Source organism: Mirounga angustirostris, unplaced genomic scaffold, assembly GCF_029215605.1.
Source record: "Mirounga angustirostris isolate CCGP_5_RB_7025 unplaced genomic scaffold, mMirAng1.0.hap1 SCAF_9, whole genome shotgun sequence".
Taxonomy (NCBI): domain Eukaryota; kingdom Metazoa; phylum Chordata; class Mammalia; order Carnivora; family Phocidae; genus Mirounga; species Mirounga angustirostris.
This window is the reverse complement of record NW_026991717.1, coordinates 52,222,510-52,245,044: the sequence shown is the minus strand read 5'-3', so window position 1 is coordinate 52,245,044 and position 22,535 is coordinate 52,222,510. Positions and strand designations below refer to the sequence as shown.

Below are 22,535 nucleotides of genomic sequence, written 5' to 3'. Positions count from 1 at the left end.
AATAACTGTTTTCAATAATCTACATAGTCTAGGATAAACTCTTCCAGAACACAGGCATATACACACACATCCATGCACATATACTGCATTTGCTCTTTTTTACTTAACACTATATCCGGCACATCTATTCATGTCAATATGAAATGCTGTTATCTTTTTTTTTTTAAGATTTAATTTATTTATTTCACAGAGAGACACAGCGAGAGAGAGAACACAAGCAGGGGGAGCGGGAGAGGGAGAAGCAGGCTTCCCACTGAGCAGGGAGCCCGATGCGGGGCTCGATCCCAGGACCCTGGGATCATGACCTGAGCCGAAGGCAGACACTTAAAAACTGAGCCACCCAGGCGCCCCTGAAATGCTGTTATCTTTTATAATAGCAGTCAAGAAAGTATTTATGTATGTAAACTAAAACTGAATTTTTTTTTTTTTAATTCACAGAACACCAGACAGCATGGATTCTAGTAAGCTCAAAAGCACGGAGTCTAACGTTGAACAAGAGAACGAGGGCTGAGTGGGAAGCCGAGCGTGTGGTTACTCTGTATCTCCTGTACGTAAGGTCTAAATCTAACGGTACAGTGGCTCTGCCCACAGTGCTTGTACAAACTCTTTCTCACTCTGTACCAGAAATAACATCCTCTGGCCATGCTGCATCTACAGAAATGTGTGATCAATAAGGCCAGCCATTTCCAAACATCTAGTGAGAGAACAATGAAGCTACCAAGCTCGCTGGTCAATGTAAAAGACAGAAGAACGTGTATAAGAGGTTGCATGTGTCAGCCTCCATTTAAAGCATAATTCTCTCATTGTGCCACTGGTAGACAATATTTTGGCTCATTTATTTCCTCAGCTACACAAAGAGTTAGTGTTTTCTTTTATGATTAGCTTTTTTTTTTTTTTTTTTTTTAATTTTTTTTTTTTTTTTTTTTTTTTTTTTTTTTTTTTTTATTTGAGACAGAGAGAATGAGAGACAGAGAGCATGAGAGGGAGGGGGGTCAGAGGGAGAAGCAGACTCCCTGCCGAGCAGGGAGCCCGATGCGGGACTCGATCCCGGGACTCCAGGATCATGACCTGAGCCGAAGGCAGTCGCTTAACCAACTGAGCCACCCAGGCGCCCTATGATTAGCTTTAAAAAGAGGCAAAAGAGGCATTGACTCGGGAGTCTCAGCAAATGATAAAACCTCAGTGGAAAATGTCACTATCATGTTCATCTCATCATATTTCTTAATCTTATCTTAATCTTAATCTCATCAAATTTTCTTAATCTTCTAACTACTTTTCTCTGCAGGAGTCCTCTGTAGTTTCTCACATGTATTTCCTTCCTTGCCGACCTCTACTTTAAGTGTTCACACCAAAAGGACAAACTCACCAAAAATCTTAACGCCACTAGATAATCTAAAATTTAGTAAGGCTGGGTGAAACATCTCATTGGTGTGGATTTACCATAAACTGCATGTAAAAGTTGAGAGACCAAATAGAACTGAACCCCAAAGGTGAAGGGGCTTTTCATTTTTCTAGGCCTTCAGTGGCATCAGCTGCTGCTGGGGCTTCTCCTCTATCTTTGAATGTCTTGTTCTCTTCTTCCCCCCATTGAAATTCATGAATGCTGAACCTCAAGACACCTGAGGAACAAGCCAGTCTGGAAGACTGGCGTGGTCTCTATACACTCATCTTTTAATCAAAATCTCCCACCCACTCACCTTCACTCAGACCCAGCTTTTCCCTTCTTATTCAAACTTCAGTCCTTGCCTCTGTCATGTCATGATTCTAAGCCTGAGGAAAGCAAGACTTTGAAAAGCCATAGAAAATGTCAGAAAGGACTCAGGAGGTAGCCAGACAACCTAGAAATTATGACTAGGACTAGGTTATTTGATTTTACTACCCATGTTTTGCAATGCCAGAAGATGTTTCACCTCTTGGATTCTGTCATATTCCCATGTTACCTGCATTTATTTTGTGTATAAATAACCCTGTACAGATTAGACAAATGTCTCCCAATTTTATGTTGACTTCATTCACATTATAAAAGCTGTTACAACTTGTTTAAGTTGGGAATGCTTTCAGCTACAAGGAACAGATAAGTCTGACCTAGTAGCTTAAACTGGTAGGACTTACCAAGAAAAGTCCAGAGAAGGTTTTCTCAGGGCTGTTCTGACAACTCGGTAATATCATTAAGAAACCAGACTCTTGGGCGCCTGGGTGGCTCAGTTGGTTGAGCCACTGCCTTCGGCTCAGGTCATGATCCTGGAGTCCTGGGATCGAGTCCCGCATCGGGCTCCCTGCTCGGCAGGGGGTCTGCTTCTCCCTCTGACCCTCTTCCCTCTCGTGCTCTCTGTCTCTCATTCTCTCTCTCTTAAATAAATAAAATTAAAAAAAAAAAAGAAAGAAAGAAACCAGACTCTTCATCTTTCTACTCTACCATCTCAGCTTAAGTTCACTCTTAGGGATGTTGCCTCATGACTGCAACTTTGCTGCCACAACTCCATACATCATAGTCTACATTTCAGAATGGAATAAAGAAAAGGATATGCATCCAAACTGTTCTCTTGCTTGTTCCTTCTACCAGAAAAGCAATTTTTTCCTTGTAGAGGCCCTCCAAAAGATTTCTGGTTATAACACATTAGCCAGAACTGAATTACACAGCTAGCTCTAACTTCCAAAAAAAGTAAGAAAAAAACCTGGGTGCCTCAGTTGGTTAAGCGTCTGCCTTCGGCTCAGGTCATGATCTCAGGGTCTTGGGATCAAGCCCCACAGCAGGCTCCCTGCTCGCAGGGAACCTGCGTCTCCCTCTCCTCTCTGCTTGTGCTCTCTCTCGCTCTCTCCCTCAAATAAAATCTTAAAAAAAAAAGGTGAGAAAAGGGAATGTTTGTCTTGTAAACCTCTATATGGGCAAAAGAAAAGGGATTGGGACTGGCTTTTGAGATTCAACCAATAATTTATGACATGTTTATATTATGCATAAAGTGCTAGTTACCCAGTTAATTACAACAGGGTGGAGGACCTTTAAGAGCCCTTATTTAGAATAAGTCTCTCTTTCCGGAAGGAAAAAAAAGGTTGAGAATACTGATGGAGAAATTTAGAAGGGACTGGGATGAAAGCTACAGCCATGGCAGATGATGCTGACAATGTGGAGTTAGAGACAGACTGTATGTGAAAGAGAATCGCCAGCCAAATCCTATCTAGAATAAAGGGAAAATTGTAGTGTTTATAACTCATGTCTTGAAACCCTCCAAAATCATTAAGAGTATGATAAGGAGAGATGTATTAGGACTATTTTTTTTTTTTTAAGCAAGTGAATTTTTACAAATCATTTAAAATAGACAAGTCAATAGGGGCACCTGGGTGGCTCAGTTGGTTAAGCATCAGACTCTTGATTTCAGCTCAGATCATGATTTCAGGGTCATGAGATTGAGCCCCGTATCAGGCTCTGCACTGAGAATAGAGCCTGGTTGGGATCTCTCTCTCCTTCTCCCTCTGCCCCTCCCCACTCATGCTTTCTCTCTCTCTTGAAAAAAAAAAAAGACAAGCCAATAATACCAGCTAAGAGTTAATATTCACAGACTCCATTATGATGTGCCAAGTAGTAAGCTAAGTGCTTTACACATATATGTGTGTGATTTACAAACCTCTCAGCTGCCCTATGAGGTGAGTACATTCATTAATTTGCCAGGTCACACAGGAAGAAGCTCAGCCTAAAACAGGAGATCATGCTTTTAACCACGTCACATTATTATTTGCTACTTTTTATTTGTTCTCAAGTATTTCCCATTCATTTTATGTACCTGTTATTTAATCATTCAGATGCATAAAGTTTAATTCTTTTTTTTTTAAGATCAAAATATTTATTTTTTTGTGTTACAAAAACAAAAATAAATCCAAGCAGGTAATGAAATAACCATATTGTTTTAAGTGTCCCATTCTGGGTTCTCTGTCCTAGAATTTAGTAAACAGTTCAAGTTTAGGTTGCTTTGACACTTCTTCTGGATGCTATGACGTCTCCATCTTATAACCACGTTTCTCTAGTTCAGCTCATAACTGACTGGAGAAGTCATCCTTTATGTTGTCATCATCCCAATTATCCTCCCAGACATGTGCATCTTCATCTTCATCTAAACCAGCCCAGTCTTCCTCAGGGAACTCCTTGAACTCGTCATCCTCCTCTAAGAGACCCAAGTCTACCCAACCTGCTTTTTCCCTGACATGGTAACCCTTGGCGCCAAAAACCTCTCAGGCCAAGAAGAAAGTTGGAACTCTCACTTTTCTTCACTGAAGCCACCAACCCCGCTGCCGCCTCTGAGCATAAAATTTAACTCTTGTTTACATGATGTAAATAGTCTTTTCTCTATTTTCTTTTCATAGTAGATCTGGTTCACACAAATCCCTACACGGCAAAGTTGTTTCAATCACATTTTTCAAAAACCTAAAAAATCAGGTAATCCAATCAGATTTTGTAGCTAGTTTCAGAAATCTTAGATAAAAATTACAACTAACTTGAGAGAACAACCAACCAAAATAGACATCACAACACAAAGTACAAAGGACTAAAGCAAAAACATAACCATACATCTATACGCGACCTGTTTGTTCTAATGCCTCCTCTGTTTCACCTACTCTGAGTTTCCTACCTCTACAGCACAATGGCCAATATTATTTGTAGATAGGTCATTGGTTCCCTGAGTTATAGGGCTGTTTCCCTTCCTAGGACAGAACCCTGTTTGCCCCACACATACATGGTAATACACATTCAGGTAATCATACCCAAATCTCCCAATTTCAAACCGCCCTTTTTTTAGCCTTTCTTTTTCCTTTTTTTTTTTTTTACATTTTTGTTCCCTTTTTCTTTACATCTTTATTATTATGCTTCCAGAAACTGAGCTCCTAAACATGCACAAGATCCTGAGTATATTTTCAACACATAATAAAATCCAGACCTTTTTATTTGTCAAAATAAACCACACATCATATGTTAATTTCCTCTTATTCCCTTTTTACCTACTAAAATTATAGTAGATTAAACTTTCTAGTTTGCTTGAAGGCAGTATCCTTGAAGGTTAGGTCATAAGATGAAAGCTTCCAATGTTGGGTTGGAAAACAAAGACAATCACAATATGGGAAAGGATCTTCCTACTTATCTCCTGACCTGGTTTTCCCTAACTCTAGCTATCCCTGTCCATTAATCCCTCTTTCCTTATTTGAAAGATAAAAAAAAAAAAAAAACAACAAATAAACAAAAAATCAAACCCCATAATGGCAAGATCCACTGAAGAAAACGTGATGGGAGAACATACATAGCCTCTTCTTCCCTACAATAACCCAGCAGGCAACCTGACCTAATATTTGCCACCCTACTTGTACACACAAATTTTTACTTGCTAGGTCAACTATATTTAAACTAAAATATGACAACTATAAATAAAATAATAAAATGGAGACCATTTTTAGATTCCAACAAAGCCAAAGTTCATGGGGTTGCTCTCTTGAAAACTGTCACTGAAGTCAGAGAGGCTCAAGAGAAAATAAGAAAAAAATCACTACATGGCCTGAATGATTCATATTGAAATCAGAAACATCAGATGAGGACTGTAAAATGCATCAATAGCTTAAAATGATCTCACGTGAACAATTTGTGCCATTCTCCTTCTCTAGTCCTTGGAAAGAAAAAAAAAAAAAGCTCTAAAGTCTTTTAAAGAGACTGTTATTCCATTAATTATTTGAGGCAGTTTTTGTTTCACTGGAATTAATTAACATGACCCTTCTTCTTTAAGCTCTAGCTGAATCTGATATCACTGTGCTATGGCAGGAAGAATGAAAACCAAAGGTATGGAGTTGACTAAAGTGAAAAACATGCACAAAAGCATCCAGTGCTCTGCTTGAGACTGTGTTGATCTATTATATTGACCACATTCTGAATAAACTCAATCTATGTAATTTCATAGTTAAAAAACCTTAACTGCTGCCCAAAAGAAGAAATTTTCAAGTTGGAATAATATAGAGTGGTACTACTCCATCTATTTCACCCACATATTTTAAAATAATTTGGCCTCTACTCATTCAGATTTATTAAATTTCACCATAGTCTATGACAGTTACCTTACAAAATCCTGAAAAAAACAACCAATAGACAAGAAAGCCAAATAAGAATACAGGAGATGATTAACCTTATGAACATAATTATTTTAAGAATCTAGAATTTAAGAATTTAAGAATCCATATACAGAATGGTACAGATCACAACCAAGTCTTACAGATTTGTTAAATTGCTACTGACTTAAATGTTCCCATCACTTAGATTTTCATCAACTCAGATGACACATCCCAATCCTTACTCTAACCAGTTAAGCTGCACACTACAGGTTTTGTCCAGATCCTTGTTAAACACACCACATTGGAGGCTCAGAAAGAGCCTCTAGCTCCAAAGACAAAACAGATCTCAAACTCCAGCGGGCAGTGATAGAAGAAAGTCTGCATGGTCCACAGATTAGTCTAAGACTAAGGCACTGCTCCTGACACAGACTTAGAAAATGCTTGCACCCCACAACATGCCACCTCTGCCCCAGGGACTGGATATCTCAAGAACTGGGCCCCTAAGGATCCCTGACCAATATCCCAAACATTTAAGGTAGAAGCTCATTATAAGAAACATCTTATTACAGTATTTGTAAACCAAGGGGGCTTAACTGAAATACATTATCCAAAAGACTCCTTTTCAGAGCTTTAAAGAGCTCAATCTAAGGTCTCAGAGATTATTTCCCACATTACTTCTCTTGATTTAGTAAATGTGTTTTTTCTTGAATAACAACCTCTGCTTTATTTCTTCTCCCTTAGCCTAAGTCAACATTTTCATTTCTACAGCCAACAGTTTGTGAATAACCAGGCTATCCTGCTATTAAATATGGATGTAGAGACTTGACAAATCCTGAGCGGCTCTTAGTAGTCAGGGACAGTCTCCTTGATTAACAAGAAAAAGCAAGTATATTAATGTGTAGATTACACTACAATTCATCCCACCTACGATATGGCTTCCAAAATACTGGCAGAGAAAGGGATCCACTGTCCTCTCAAGCTGGAGCTAACCTACGGCTTGATTCACCTGGCCCATTGGTTAATAACCTTGATCTGTCTACATCTATAGTCTGGAGAATTTCCTTCTAGTGGGCTGTTGTGGCTGGCACACTCCGAGACTTCAAACATTTAAGAATTTATTCCTGGGGCGCCTGGGTGGCTCAGTCGTTAAGTGTCTGCCTTTGGCTCGGGTCGTGATCCCAGAGTCCTGGGATCGAGCCCCGCATAGGGCTCCATGCTCGGCGGGAAGCCTGCTTCTCCCTCTCCTACTCCCCCTGCTTGTGTTCCCTCTCTCGCTGTGTCTCTCTGTCAAATAAATAAAATCTTAAAAAGAAAAAAAAAGAAAAGAATTTATTCCTGAGTGCTTTGATATTCCTGTGGTGTTTTTTTTTGTCCTTTTAAACTCTTATAATAAGAATAATCCTCTTAACATTGATATGATAATCACCAAGTTTTTGTAACAATATTGTTATGTAGAAAAATGGGATGTTCTGTTAATTATAGTCAAATTCATTAACTACTACAATTGATTTCTTTTTAAAGGAACACACAAAGGCTTTTGGTTCTCTTCAATTTAAATGTAAACTGTCAAAAAGTTGGAACTTACCATAGTGGACTGGTTGACTAACATATGACTGACGCATGCAATATAACACTCTGAATCCATTAAAAAGATACTGTAAAAAATTATGTATTGGCATGGGAAAACGTTCATAATATACTACTTAGAGAAAAAAAATCTTGCTACAAAATAGTATGCACAAAATAAACCATTTTGTTGGAGAAAATATACATAGGAAAAAAGTAGAAGGACATACATCAAAATATTAAGAATCTGTGAGGACAGTGAGATTACATGCAATTCTTTCTTTTGTATTTATGAATTTGCCAAGGATCTGCACTGAATATTTATTATTTTTGTAGTTTTCTTTAAAAGATTTTTTTTAAAAGGAAAATAGTTCCCACAGTAATTTTGCAAGTCATTTCTTACACTATTTCACATCTATTATTAGTAAAGGTAATGGAACATCTTTCACCATAGAAGATTCTCAATTTAGTTTTAATATAAGAGAGGCAGTTTTTCCAGTTGCCTTTAAAAATAGCAAAAAGATTTACTGGGTCACTTCCACGTGCTAGGTTTTCTCACATATTCTATTAAAAGTGAAACATTAAGGATAGCCAGGGGGAAAATGGCCCACAATGTATCTACAGTAATACAGTCTTATAATTTTAAAAAGACTCACCACCACTACCACTGAACAAATAGTTTAAATCAGCTAACTTTTACTGCACATTTATTAGGTAGGGGATTCTGGTAAGAGGGAAATATGGTAGACAAAGTCCAAAGTCAGGCAAAGCTGGAATACTGGCTCAAGCAGCAAGGTTGGTTCTACGTTCCAGAGTAGAATTCTACAGACCACCTGCATCAGAATCCTTTAGGGCATTGGTTAAAAAATGCAGATTCCTGGGGCGCCTGGGTGGCTCAGTCGTTGGGCGTCTGCCTTCGGCTCAGGTCGTGATCCCAGGGTCCTGGGATCGAGCCCCGCATCCAGCTCCCTGCTCCCCTGCTTCTCCCTCTCCCACTCCCCCTGCTTGTGTTCCCTCTCTTGCTGTGTCTCTCTCTGTCAAATAAATAAAATCTTTAAAAAAAAAAAAAATGCAGATTCCTGGGACTTCCAAACCTACTGACTTAAGAGTTTCTGGAAGCAAGACTAAGGAATTTACTTTTTTTTTTTTTAAGATTTATTTCTTATTGGGGTGGGCAGAGGGTATGAGAGAGAGAGAAACTCAAGCAGACTCCCCACTGAGCATGGAGCCCAACTCAGGGCTCCATCCCACAACCCTGAGATCATGACTTGAGCAGAAATCAAGAGTCTGATGCTTAACTGAGAGAGCCACCCAGGCGCCCCTCAGAAATTTACATTTTAAAAAGCATTCCAGATGATTGCTACATATAAAGTCTGGGAAACCCATGTTGTGAAAGATCAAGCCAAGAGACTAGGGTTAGAAAAAGATCAAGGGGCGCCTGGGTGGCTCACTCGTTAAGCGTCTGCCTTTGGCTCAGGTCATGATCCCAGGGTCCTGGGATCAAGCCCTACATCGGGCTCCCTGCTCGGCGGGGAGCCTGCTTCTCCCTCTCCCACTCCCCCTGCTTGTGTTCCCTCTCTCACTGTGTCTCTCTCTGTCAAATAAATAAAATCTTAAAAAAAAAAAAAAAGAAAGAAAGAAAAAGATCAAGAGTCTTAAATGTGAAGATAAGGAATAAGTTGATTCTACAGTAGATTCATAGGGCAGGGGAGGAGGGGCCGGGGACCCCCCTTTAAGCTGGAGAGCGGCATGTTAAGATCTGTGATTTCCAATGATACTTTAACACCTTCTAGTTCATTCATTCATTCAATCATGGAGGTGTTACTTACTATGTACTAAATACTAGCCTAGATGCTAGGTCAAAAAACATGAAAACCACTCATTACACACTTTAAATGAATGAACTGTAATGTATGTGAATGATATCTCAATGAAATTGTTACTAAAACAAAACAAACGTGGTATTTCCCCTGTCCTCAGGAGATAAACATATGCAATGCAGTGTTGTGTCAGGACAGATGTAGACAGAGCGTTCTACAAGAACACTCAGGAACATCTTAGACTAGGATCTGAAAGACATAATTCATTAACAAACAGTGGAGAAAGCCAGCCAAGGGGAATGATGCAAAGGAGGAAGAAGGCAACCTGGAGAGCTCTTAAAGTGATGGCCTGAATGCCAGGAGGGAAAATGAGACAGGAGGCAGGCCCAGGGTGAAGGCAGATCAGGAAAAGCCCAGTGTATCATGGCCTCACTAGTCAAGGTGTGGTCCTCAATCTAGCAGCACTGGTTTCACATGGAAGTTGTTAGAAAGTCTTGGGGCCCCATCACAGACCTACATCAGAACCTCCATTTTAACAAGATTCCCAGGTGATTTCAGATGGACACCAAAGTTTGGAAAGCACTACATTAACATATTTATTCTCAAGACAATATCCTATAAGGAATCACTGAGGAATTTCAAGTCAGAGAGTGGCATGATCAGATATGTTCCTTACATGAGGATCACTCTGGTAACAGAACAAAAAACAGATTACAGGAGGTAAGACCCAAAATTGCTCTGGACGCTGTTACAGGATCCAAGAAAGAAATAAAAAGGGTCCAAACTAAGGATAGTACCAGGAAATTTTAAGTGATTGGGGGGGGGGGGCAGTTGGCTAAAGGGGGTGTAAATCAAGACAATTTCTAAGTTTCTGTTTGGGTCCATGGATGGATGTTGATGCCGTTCCCCAGACAAGGAATACAAATAGTAACAATTACAGTGGCCAACTTTTCTCAGACGTGAACCAGGCATTATTCTAGAGCTGTGCATGCACTATATCACTTAATCCCCTTCACAACTCTATGAAGTTGCTATTACTATTATACCATCCTACAGATGAGGAAAGTAAGACACAAAGAAGTAGAGTAGAGTGGAATGAAGAGGAAGTGAGGAGATGACAGGTTCAATGTTGAATATGCTAGGTTTGAGGTGCCCGTAAAGATGTCCATAGGCAGCTGTTGCAGGGATTTAGGTTTGCAAGAACAAGTAGGCTGGAAACAGAGATTTGAAAGTCATCAGCACAGGTTCACACCTAACTTTTCAGGAGCAGATCAGGCCACAGTGGGAGGGAATGTAGGTTAAGGATAGAACCTAGGAGCACCAATATCCAGGAGGTTATAAGACGTAGCTAAATTTATGAAGAAGATAAAGTGGCCACAGAGAAAGAACAATAGCTACAACCAAACAGCAACAATAATAAGAGGCAACAGTTAAGTCTGCATTATGCATCAGTTACCATTCTAAGCATTTTTATATATATTAAAAAATTTAGTCATCATTAAAACCACATGAGGTAGGTATTATTATCCCCATTAAAAAATGAGGAAATTGAGAGACGCCTGGGTGGCTCAGTTGGTTAAGCAGCTGCCTTTGGCTCAGGTCATGATCTCTGGGTCCTGGGATGGAGTCCCGCATCCGGCTCCCTGCTCAGCGGGGAACCTGCTTCTCCCTCTGCCTGCTGCTCCCCCTGCTTGCGCTCTCTCTCTGACAAATAAATAAATAAAATCTTAAAAAAAAAAAATGAGGAAACTGAGGCACAGGAAAGTTAAGTAGCTTGGTCAAGGTCACACGGAAAGCGAAAAGTGAATCCAGGATTCAAACCAGAATTCAAACGCTAAGTATAGAGTCCATGCTTGACTGCTGTGATACATTGCCTCTCTCTCAGGCACTGGGAGAGGTGGAAGCCAAGGAAGCAAACAGTTGTAACCAAGTTCTCAGAATAGTGTCTGGTCCACAGTGAGACCTCGGTAAATACTAACCATTATTATTTGATCATTATACTGCCACGGAGACGTGCATTTCTGCAAGCCACGGTTTTTAGAAGAAAACAAATGACAACTAAAGAAGGTAAAAATCAAGGTTTTCGTGGAGGAAGAAAGCAAAGAAACTTCCAACTTCTACTGGGTTTCCTACAGCTTCAATATCTAAGTTTCCACACCATCAACTTTCAGCATTTGTGGCTACCAGTCCTTAAGCACAGCTGCTGTACACAGCAATGGCCCAGAGGCCTCCCAAACCCCCAAATACCTTCTGGGTGCTATAAAGATCCCATTCAGGGCGCTATCTTTAACACTGGGTGTATTTTGCTCTTCTACTTGTTTGACGGCAGGTAGGTCTCTCAGGTTCTTGACTATCCACTGAAAACAAGCTCATTCTCTGACCATTCCCGACAAATAGTAATTTGTTCTAGTTAGGAGGATATGTTGTCTACAATAAAATGATAACATATTTTCAGGTTGAAATTATACTTTGTTTATACTCTTAAAACAATAGCTTCATGGTTTGTTTGTTTGTTTAATTCTTTCTAATTCAATAATTCTGTCTGGCCCAGATTCCCCCAAAATCAAGAAGAAACAATGAATAAGAGCAACAATGAGGAAAATGGTCAGGAAAAGGAAATAGTTTAGATTTCTAAAAGGTTAGGTTTTTGAAATAAATTTATATATTTCTATCTAAGAGGATTTCTCAAAACACAATAAAGGCACCGAATGGCAGAAAGCATCTCACATTAAGTGGGACATCTGGTCATCCTAGCCCTGAAGCAATGTACAAAAAAAATGCTATTTTTAAAAGGAAATAAATGTGAATACCGTACCCTGCATAAATGTAAATGTCAACACTTGTCAGAGAGACTTGGAATATGAAATTGACTAAAACCGACTAATTCAAAGATTTATGTACAAAGATGCTCACCATAGTACCTATCTTATAATAGTGAAAATGCCCAGCAGTAAATAAATTATGGTACATCCAGGTGACAGAATATTATCCAGCCACTAAAAACATTCTCAATGAATATTTAATGATATAAAAATTCTCACAATATATATTAAGTTTAAAAAATCATAAAAATTACCATATGAATGTAGATGAAAGACTTAGGGAAGTAAATTAATAATTAGCAATTATTATCTCTGGGTGGTATTAGTTTATTTTTAATTTTCTTCCTTTATATGTTTCTGTATTTTCCAAATTATCTGAGATGTATGATTCTATAAGCAGAAAAAAAATTACTGGAAAGTTATTTTTTAAAAGTTTTTTCCAATAAATTTCTCCTTCTATTTTTAACTCTTTTTCTTACCCTAGTCTAAGCCTTAAGGTCTAGGACAGGAGTTCTCAAGTGTGGCAGAGGGGAGCAGGATTTGCTCCCCGCCCCCAGGGGATATTTGGCAATGTCTGTACACAATATGGATTGGTTTTTACAACTGGGGGTAAGGGATGTTACTGGATCTAGCAGATAAGGGTTAGGGATTTGGCTAAAAATCCTACAATACACAGGACAAGCCCACAGAAAGGAAGGATTATCTAGCCTACTACGGCAATAGTGCAGAGGTTGAGAAATCTTGGTCTAAGATGAAAAAAATTAGTATGAACAGGAAGAGTGGGTTAAAATACAATATTAACTCTAGTGAGTTTAACTTTTCACTTCTATAATAAGATATATGTATATATAGAGAGAGCTATCTATCTATATATATTCTGAATTGATAAACATTTAATCCAGGTTTTGACCTAAGTTCCTTATTAAAAATATCCTGATTTTATGAAAAACATCTCCAGGACTTCTGCTCCCAGCGTGAGCAAGATGCTTCAAATTAGAAGTAAGATTTTTCTCAGCTTGAGCATGTAGAGACCAATTCTGGATAAAAGTTTTTTAAGGACTGCTACAAAAATATTTTTTAAAGTGAGATGGTATCCTTAAAGAAATAGCTGGTCACCTTAATTGTATATATTCCAGTATGGTAAAATGAAAAACTAAGTTCTAACTAGTCTAGTCTAGACTAAAGTGGAGTCTAACACAGAAATGTTTAATAGTTTAAAATATATAGATACTCCCATACACAGAAAATAATTTATGTAAACTCATGAGAAATTACTCCCTATTGTGATGTAGGATTCAGGGAGTGGTAACAAAGCAAAAGTACAACAGATGGGGCGCCCGGGTGGCTCAGTCGGTTAAGCGGCTGCCTTTGGCTCAGGTCATGATCCCAGGAGGGTCCTGGGATCGAGTCCCACGTCCGGCTCCCTGCTCAGCAGAGAGCCTGCTTCTCCCTCTCCCTCTGACTGCCACTCTGCCTACTTGTGCTCTCTATCTATCCGTCAAATAAATAAAATCTTTAAAAAAAAAAAAGCACAACAGAGCATTAGGGTGAGTAGATTAAATAAAGGAGTAGGGGTGTCTAGGAGCATATGACAGGGTGGAAGGCAAGAGAGTAGAAAAAGAACACTGGAAATGAATCAAACGGGAATAACAAATTTTACAACTTATCTGTTGATGAAAATGGGGGAAGAGAATAATGTATTCAAGCAAAAATATGAAGGAAATGAGGGGAAATAAAACACTGAGGAAATATGGCAGAAAAAGATCAGAAGGAAAGGTGACATAGGGTTCATAACCTCCTGATTAAGACTAAATGAAAAATACTTTTCAAATCTTCCAACTCTGATACGATTTCAGTAACATTTGCTTATATGGATTCTCCATGACTTTTTTTTTTTATTCAAAATGATTCTATTAGGGAAAGCTACCCAATGTCCTTCTGGTCATGCAAAATTCTCCCATTCTTCTGCTTAAAGATCAGAAGAGAAGGGGCAGAATTCAACTGCTTTGTATTTTGGGTAACTTATTCATAGTGGATATTAACTATTCTTTCTGATGCGCAACAGCTTTCAGCCACCCCACCGGGTCTGAGTGGAGCTATCAATCATGACATCCTGTCCTCCACCTAGTCTTTGAGCCGAGCACGACCTGACTATGCATAGCATTCTCCCCCTCCTCCGCACTGCCCCCCCACCTCGCCCCCGCCACCCCACCTACACAGCACAGTGAAAGGAGAGGACACATGACTCCTAGCAAGGGCAACCAGAATTCTTTTACCAGACTTCCTCCAGGCCCAGAACTGGAAGATCATGTGGTCTTGCAGGTGTCACTGATCATCTTTTTCACCATGAAAAGAGCTGTCATGTGGATGAAACCAATGGTAGACAGCACAATTTGACATGAGAACTGGTGACAGAGAGCCTCAGAGACCAGGTTCTAGCTTTGAATCCATGGACTTGGGCATTCAGGTCATAGAAGCAAATAAAATCCTTTTTAGCTTTGAGTTGTGTTTCTGTTACTTCCAACTAAAACAGCTCTGGCTGGTAAACTCTGTAACACTGTCAAAGAGATGTTTGTTAAGTTGGTATCGCAGAATTATGATGCATGAATTATCCAGACCCTCTTTATTTATCTACTACATCTTAGCTGTCATCATAACTTAAGGTAATAAGTTTCATAAATATAAACTTAATGTTTAAAGAAGAAATTCATTTTAAATGACACATTTATTTGAAGATCTAACAAGTATCCCTATTGAGATTTGATGTTACAAATTTCTTAGTCTTGACGTTAAATACTTCATCGATTTTCACCTTCACCTTTCTAAATTAAAGAGTTCTGCCTTTCTAATCTACTTTCTTTACTGCCACGGTCATTTTATTTTTAAATCTCCCATTCTGAAACTCCTCTAGTTTCAGTGTGTTTTTATTAAGAAGTAGAAACCCCAACCACCCACACAGGATTCCTGGCCAGGAAAATGCAAAGGTGGTTTTTTTGGTTTTGTTTTCCGTTTTGTCTGTTTTGTTTATAAAGGAGATAGTTTGGGACGCCTGGGTGGCTCAGTCGGTTAAGTGTCTGCCTTCGGGTCCGGTCATGATCCCAGGGTCCTGGGATCGAGTTCCGCATCAGGCTCCCTGCTCGGCGGGGAGCCTGCTTCTCCCTCTGCCTGCTCTGCCTACCCCTTCCCCTGTTTCTGCACACGCTCTCTCTCTCTGACAAATAAATAAATAAATCTTTAAAAATAAATAAATAAATAAAGGAGATAGTTTATTGACCCCGCTGCAAAAAGGGAGCGGAAGGCAGGATAGCAAAGGAGAGGCTGTCCACCAGAAAACACCAGTTTCTGTACAAGTGACTAAGGAGAGACAAAACTTGTCTTGTTAGTGTCCAGCCTCCCTCCAGTTCAGCAATGTGCTCATGTTTTTGGCCATAGCAGCATATCGGGCCAAAGGACGTAGATAAGGTGGTCCTCATGAACACTTAGAAATGGATAATGTACTTCTCTCTTGATTTCAACCAAGTCTGGAGCCATTACTTTGAAACCAAAACATAATCACACCATCCCTAAGTTCCACAATTGGCAAAAAGCCTCTATTGTACAAGGATATGTTTAATGCTAATAACTGCTGGTTTAGGGGACTTCCAGCTGAGGAGGGCTTAGAAGAGAAATGGAGAAGGTCTGAGGCATGAAGAAGCCAGGGATAGTTTCTGCAGTTTAAAAATCCGTTATCACCACAAACCCAGACTGACATTACAACCAAGGTAGATGGAACAGGACAACCATTAAAATGCAAAATTGACCAACGGGCATTTTAGCACACTAAGGACCTAAGGACCCAAGGCATCAAAGGCAGACACCATCGATAAGGTAAAGGGGTAAGTGTGTGAAGTAAAGATTAAATAAACCACCTAAACTCCTCTGCCATCCACTCCCACCTCCCACTGAGCGACACCCCAGCTCAGTCCTGTATATTAAGTATCTCTAGTGGTTGGGCTAAGGTAAAACCATAATATATATTTTGAAAACACACAAACAACTCTTCCTGATGTCCCAGTGGGCAAGCACAACTCTAGTAAACTGGAGTTTATTTTTAAAATTATCATTTTAGGGCGCCTGGGTGGCTCAGTTGGTTAAGCAACTGCCTTCGGCTCAGGTCATGATCCTGGAGTCCCGGGATCGAGTCCCGCATCGGGCTTCCTGCTCTGCGGGGAGTCTGCTTCTCCCTCTGACCCTCCCCTCTCATGTGTTCTCTCTCATTCTCGCTCTCTCAAAATAAATAAATAAATCTTAAAAAAAAAATTTTTTTTTTAAATTTATCATTTTAGCTATACAAAGAATAAACTGGGGAAGAGAGGAAGCTTAGCACAAGGAACTCCTGAGGATAATGAAAATGTTCTATACCTTGCTTATGGTAGTGGTTACATGACAGAATATATTTGTCAAAACTCACTAAACTATACACTTAAAATGAGTGAATTTTATCACAAACAAATTATACCTCACTAAGTTGATTAGAGAGAGAGACAGAGCTGGAAGGAAAGGAAAAGACAAACTCCCTCGGGAGACAAATGCAAAAGGTCTAGAAGACACTGTGGGAAGAAGACATGCCATCCGGGGATGGAATGGGAGGAGTGGGGTTGCCCACATGATGTTTTACCTAGGACCAGGCTTTATTCCATAGATCAACCAGGAGTTTCTACTTCTGAGAATACCTTATACTTCATTAGGAACTGCATAAAGTGGAGACAAATAAATCAAAGTCTATCCTCCTCCCAATGGAGGAGAAATCCATTATAAAGTTAAAAACAAAGAAGCTAAATTACCTTCTGAGATAAGAGGTAAGAGGGCTTGTCTCTCCTCTCCCACACTTGCCTATAGTGCACCCCCACCCTGCACCAACCAGTGGATATTCAGATATCCACTGTAGTTAAATCCCAGAAACCCCATTCATAAACCCTTCTCCAGTTCCCCTACTTTGAACAGTTAAAAACACCAGGAAGATTGGGCACCTGGTGGCTCAGTTGTTTAAGTGACTGCCTTCAGCTCAGGTCATGATCCTGGAGTCCCAGGATGGAGTCCCCCATCAGGCTCCCTGCTTCTCCCTCTGACTCTCACCCCCTCAGGCTCTCTATCATTATCTCTCTCAATAAATAAATAAAAATCTTAAAAAAAAAAAAAAACACCAGGAAGATTTAAAATGTTTATCTGGCAGTAGCTACTCTCATTAAAATTAAAACCTCTTTGTACTCTTTTAGCCACTGGGCAATACACCAGACATTCACACTTCAAGAGACAGTAACAAATTTCAAGAGGAAGTCATGAGCTTTCTGCTTTGCTCAAGAAGTCTGAAGTATTGGGACGCCTGGGTGGCTCAGTTGGTTAAGCCTTTGGCTCAGGTCATGATCCCGGGGTCCTGGGATCAAGTCCCACATCAGGCTCCCTGCTCTGCGGGGAGCCTGCATCTCCCTCTGCCTGCCACTCTCCCTGCTTGTGCGTGCTCTCTCTCTCTCTCTGACAAATAAATAAGTTAAAAAAAAAAAAAAGTCTGAAGTATTTCTGAGTAGCTTACAAGTTCCACAAAGTCTGCAAAAATTCATGATACAATGGGAATTAACTTCCAGTTTCCAAAGCTAGAGCTACTGGTGTTAACTTACACTGTTCCCTCTCCTTCCCACCCTATATCTAATCCATCACAGAGACCTGTCTTCCAAGTTTGTCCCCTTCTTTCCCACATCATCTGCCTGTGCCTGAGTCTACCAGACCATCATTTCCTATTTTGTTTCCTGCAACAGTTTCTTTGGTTTCTCTTGGCTCCCAGCTCTCCTCTCTATTACTCATTCTGTTCAACACGCCTGAAAACGTGCTTACTTGTTTAACCACTTCTTTATACCCTGCTTCATTCCTACAAGTAGACTAGTCATCCCAAGCCATTATTTACAGGAGACAGACTGTTAGGGACATCAGGAAGAAATATAGATGGAAGAGGCATGACAGGATACTTGAGGAAATCGAATGTACTTGCCAAACTTCACATCTGGCACATGATCAGAGATGAGATTTCTCTCCTGCTTTCAGATGGTGAAAGTAGTCTGAAAAATGTAATTTCAACATCAAAATGTTCGAATTTCCAGGATTGATGGTAAAGGGGAAGAGGCATAGAACAAAAAACAGGAACTATCCCAGAAAAAAATCTAGGCCATGTGGCTTAAGTAGGTATGAAGGACTATGGTAGGAAAGGAAGATTACAGATATACAATCTATTGGCCTAAATTGCTGTCTCATCTAGGAAAGTTCACGCGGCTTCTCGAGCAGGGGTTTTAGAATTTTTTGTACTGTTACAAAACTCAGCATCCTGATACACAATGGGACTCCTAATTAAACAACTTCAGGTAATCTTGGCCATTCTATAGCATTTACGGTGTTATCCATGTCTAGGAAGTTCATGTGAGGAGGCCTACCATACCATTGTATTGCTGCCGGTGATCCATGTAAGCCTAGTTAATAAACTCTGCTCCAGGGGCACCTGGGTGGCTCAGTCATTAAGCATCTGCCTTCCCCTCAGGTCATGATCCCGGGGCCCTGGGATGGAGCCCCGCTTCGGGCTCCCTGCTCCGCGGGAAGCCTGCTTCTCCCTCTCCCACTCCCCCTGCTTGTGTTCTCTCTCTCACTGTGTCTCTCTCTGTCAAATAAATAAAAGCTTTAAAAAAATTAAAAAAATAAACTCTGCTCCACAAATGCTGAATCCTTTGAAGTTGCTGAAAGCATCTATGGGTGACATTATGATTCAGATATCCACTGACAAGTCAAGACTTGCAAATATTTTCAAAATCAGAAGCAATGAGATATCTTAGCCACCTTCAATTCTTTTGGGAACAAGCCAGGTGGATCTAAAAACAAAATAACCCACAACTCTGTGAATATACTAAAAACCACTGAATTGTAAACTTTAAATTGGGCATGGCATGGTATGTAAATTACATCTCAATAGCCTTTATTTTAAAAACCAACAAACATATTTTAACCAAAATGTTAGTTTCCAGAAATGTTATATCCTAGGAACCTAGTTATTGCCCTTAAAATGTTTATACTGCTGGAAAAATTTACAAAACGGAAGCCCTGATAAATTACTGTGACAAAACCATTATCATTTTGGCTATAAAGAAAAAACTGAATGGTCTCTTTCCTTTCACCGTAATGGGAGCTGATCTGTATCACACATCAAAATCTGCCTTTAAGCTCTGAATGACATTTTTTAAAAGGGCACTTTTCAGATTTAACCACTATGTTGAATATCATAATTATGACATGTCACTAATATATCTTTCCTTGTAATCTACTCCAGAACTTCCTTCCCTATAATCCTCTGTGAGGAAGAAAATCCTTGTGTTTATCCACTGACTTAACTTCTAATGATTTCCCTCTTCCTCTAATAATCACTACCCAAGCTTTTATCTCTACAATCATTCCAACCTTCCCCATGTCCCGACCCATTCCGTAATTTCTACTTATAAATACCACACCAGCTGTCTGACTGCTGTGGAGGTAACAACAGGTTATTTATGCTCCCAGATATTCAAAGTAGGTCAAAAATATAAGCAACAGACTATGAGTCCTTTGAGGGAAAGGATTGTGTCTTGTTCATTGTTAGAACCTCTCAATATTAAGCAGAGTACCTGGCACAATATTTTGACCCACCATTAAGCTACGGCCCATTCACAGAAAGAATTAGTCAACAAATAGCCAAGAGGTTAGAATATACTTAGGCATAAATGTATTTAGAAGGCAATTTAAGCTCAACTCACTCTTGATGTCTAAACCAGTCCGTCTTTACAATGACTGGAAGGTGCATTTTAAAAGAGTGTGTGATGAAGCAATGATCAAAAGCCAAAACCTTGAGATATAAAAATCACAGTATTTAAAATTTTTTTTTCTTCTCAAAAATTATCTTGGGAGAAAAAAGGCTGATCCAAGACCAAGAGCAATTTATTATCCAATCAAGCAGCCTACAATTAGGCAGCTCAGGGATGGACTCCTCACTGTGCACAGTGAAGAATGGAGGGCTATACAAAGTAACTAGGCAATGTTTACAGACCTATGTCTCTTCATGGGAAAATGCCTCTGATATTTCTCAGTACCTACCTCATACTTTCATTATGAGGATTAAATGAGTTACTATTTGTAAAGCACTTAAGAGTAGTACCTGGCACATAGTTAGCACTGTATCAATGTTTACTAATAAAGTAACCAAATCAGTTTTCAATTACATTCATTCATACATTAGAGACCTACAATGCCTAAGAAAATTACCAGATTTAGAGAGAAGTTCCAATTGTGCACTCTTTTAAGTCTGTGGCTGGAAAGAAAGGGGTCCTAGAGAATGTTTTATGCAAACTCCTCATCTTGTGGTTGAATTAATCTTATACCAATTTCTTGAGAAATTCACAGGTTACAAAAGCTTTCCCATCTAATTCCCAGGTTTGATCCTCACAACAGCCTTGAAAGAGATGCAGAGCAGGTATAATTAACTCCACTTACAGATATGAGACAACTGAACAAAAAAAGTTAAGTGACTTGTCCAAGGTCACACAGTAAGTGAAAAGGCCTGGGCTAGAATCCAGGTCTCTTGATGGCGTGTCCAGACTTCTAATAACATGCCGCAACTTGGGTCCTGGGCTTACTTGGGTCACATTTGGAAACAATGATTCTAAGATCCTAAATGGAGAGTCTGCTGCCAACACAAACTTGGAAAGTGAAGCCCATTCTGTTAACTGGAACTAAAGGTAATTAATAGTTGGCAAAACACCTACGTACAGCAGAGTTATAGCATAAAATGCCATGACGACACACATTCACCAAGCACCACACGCTGCCCAAGACCAATTTTCAGAAGCCTTCAAAGGGACAGTTCTCCAAAATATGCCATTCAGAGATTAGCAGACCCAGAAAATACTGATGTCGGTATAAGAAAGAAAAGGCTGCCGCTTTCCTCAAACTAAACCCTGAAGGAAAAGGCTCGCCCCAGCGGATGGTGAAGCCATGGAGCATACCAAGGCTCTAAGGGATCACACGTAGGTAGCAAACTCCCAGGACGAATGAGAACCGACCATCCCAGCCCGTGAATCATCTCGCATTTATCCGGCGGCATCTTCCTCAGGGGCTCACCACCCCAGGGAAGCCATCTGAAACCCGGCAGCTAAAGGTGGGAACCGACTGGTGCAGGATTCCAAACACTCTCACAGAAAGGTTGGCTGGTGGTGGAAGTGGCACCGCATGCCAACACAAGACGTTATTTTAAGCGCCTGTCCCCACGGGAGGGACCATCTGATCCAGCCGATCAAGCATCTCCCGCAGCCAGGATTTCTCCAAAACCAAGCCGGGCGACCCTGACACAGGCCCCCTCCCCGCTCGGAAACCCGCTGAGCACGCAGCCCGGGGAGCGTGGCGGGGCCGCAGAGACCGCCGAGGCAGGCCGCCCCCCGCCGCCCCCGCCCGAAAGGGGAAGGCGCCTCTGCGGCAGGCGGGCCGGGCCGGGGATTTTGAAATGCTGGGGAAGGGGGGGTGCAGCCGCAGGGCCCCCGCGCCCCCGCCCCACGCCAGCCTGACAGCCGGCGGCGCCCGGCCGCGCGGCCCCGGCCCCACGGCGCGGCCCGCCTTACCTTTGTGTAGAGCTCGGACGCGGCCATGGCGGGGCCCCGCGACGCCGACGCCCCCCGCCCGAGCGGAGGCCGCACCTCGCCTGGGCGGCCGCCCGCGCCGACTAGGAAGCGCCCCGGCAGCCGCCGGCAGGGGGCGGGGCGGGGCCGGGCGGGGCGGGGCGGGGCCGGGCGGGGCGGGGCCGGGCGGGGCGGGGCGGGGCCGGGCCGGGCGGGGCGGGGCCGGGCCGGGCGGGGCGGGGCCGGGCGCCTCAGGCGCGGGCGGCCCGCGGGGGCCTGGCCATCACTCCCGGGCCCGCCGCGAGCAGGCGCGAGCGCCCCGCGTGCCCGGGGTCCTCGGGGTCGCCGCCGCAGCCCCTTCGCCGGCCGGTGACGCTGCCGCCGCCGCCGCCGCCGCCGCCCTGTGCATTGTGGGAGCGGGAGGAGGCTGCGCTCGGCGCTCCCACCGCGGCTGCTGCGGGCTCTCTCCGGCTCAGGCTGCCTCCCTTCGGCCGTCGACCCGAGCATCATCGGCCTGCCAGCCTGCGCGGCGGCCGCGTCCTCCCGCGCCGCCGGTGCCCAGAAGCCCGCCCCCGCCCCCTCTTCCGTGGCAC

The 22,535-nt window shown here is 41.6% G+C and overlaps 1 protein-coding gene and 1 pseudogene across 4 annotated transcripts in view; both read right to left on the bottom strand.

The window, feature by feature from the left end:
- The window catches only part of MYO5A (myosin VA), a 197,513-nt gene extending 175,423 nt beyond the window's left edge, over positions 1 to 22,090 (bottom strand). For all 4 annotated transcript variants that reach the window (XM_045900057.3, XM_045900058.3, XM_045900059.3 and 1 more), the window contains exon 1: positions 21,946 to 22,090. In XM_045900057.3, coding sequence (XP_045756013.1) covers positions 21,946 to 21,972 — 27 coding nt within the window. In that variant the 5' untranslated portion in view covers positions 21,973 to 22,090. The remainder of the gene's footprint in view (positions 1 to 21,945) is intronic.
- On the bottom strand, positions 884 to 19,780 carry LOC123861995 (26S proteasome complex subunit SEM1-like; annotated as a pseudogene).
- Positions 22,091 to 22,535: the final 445 nt, after the last annotated feature.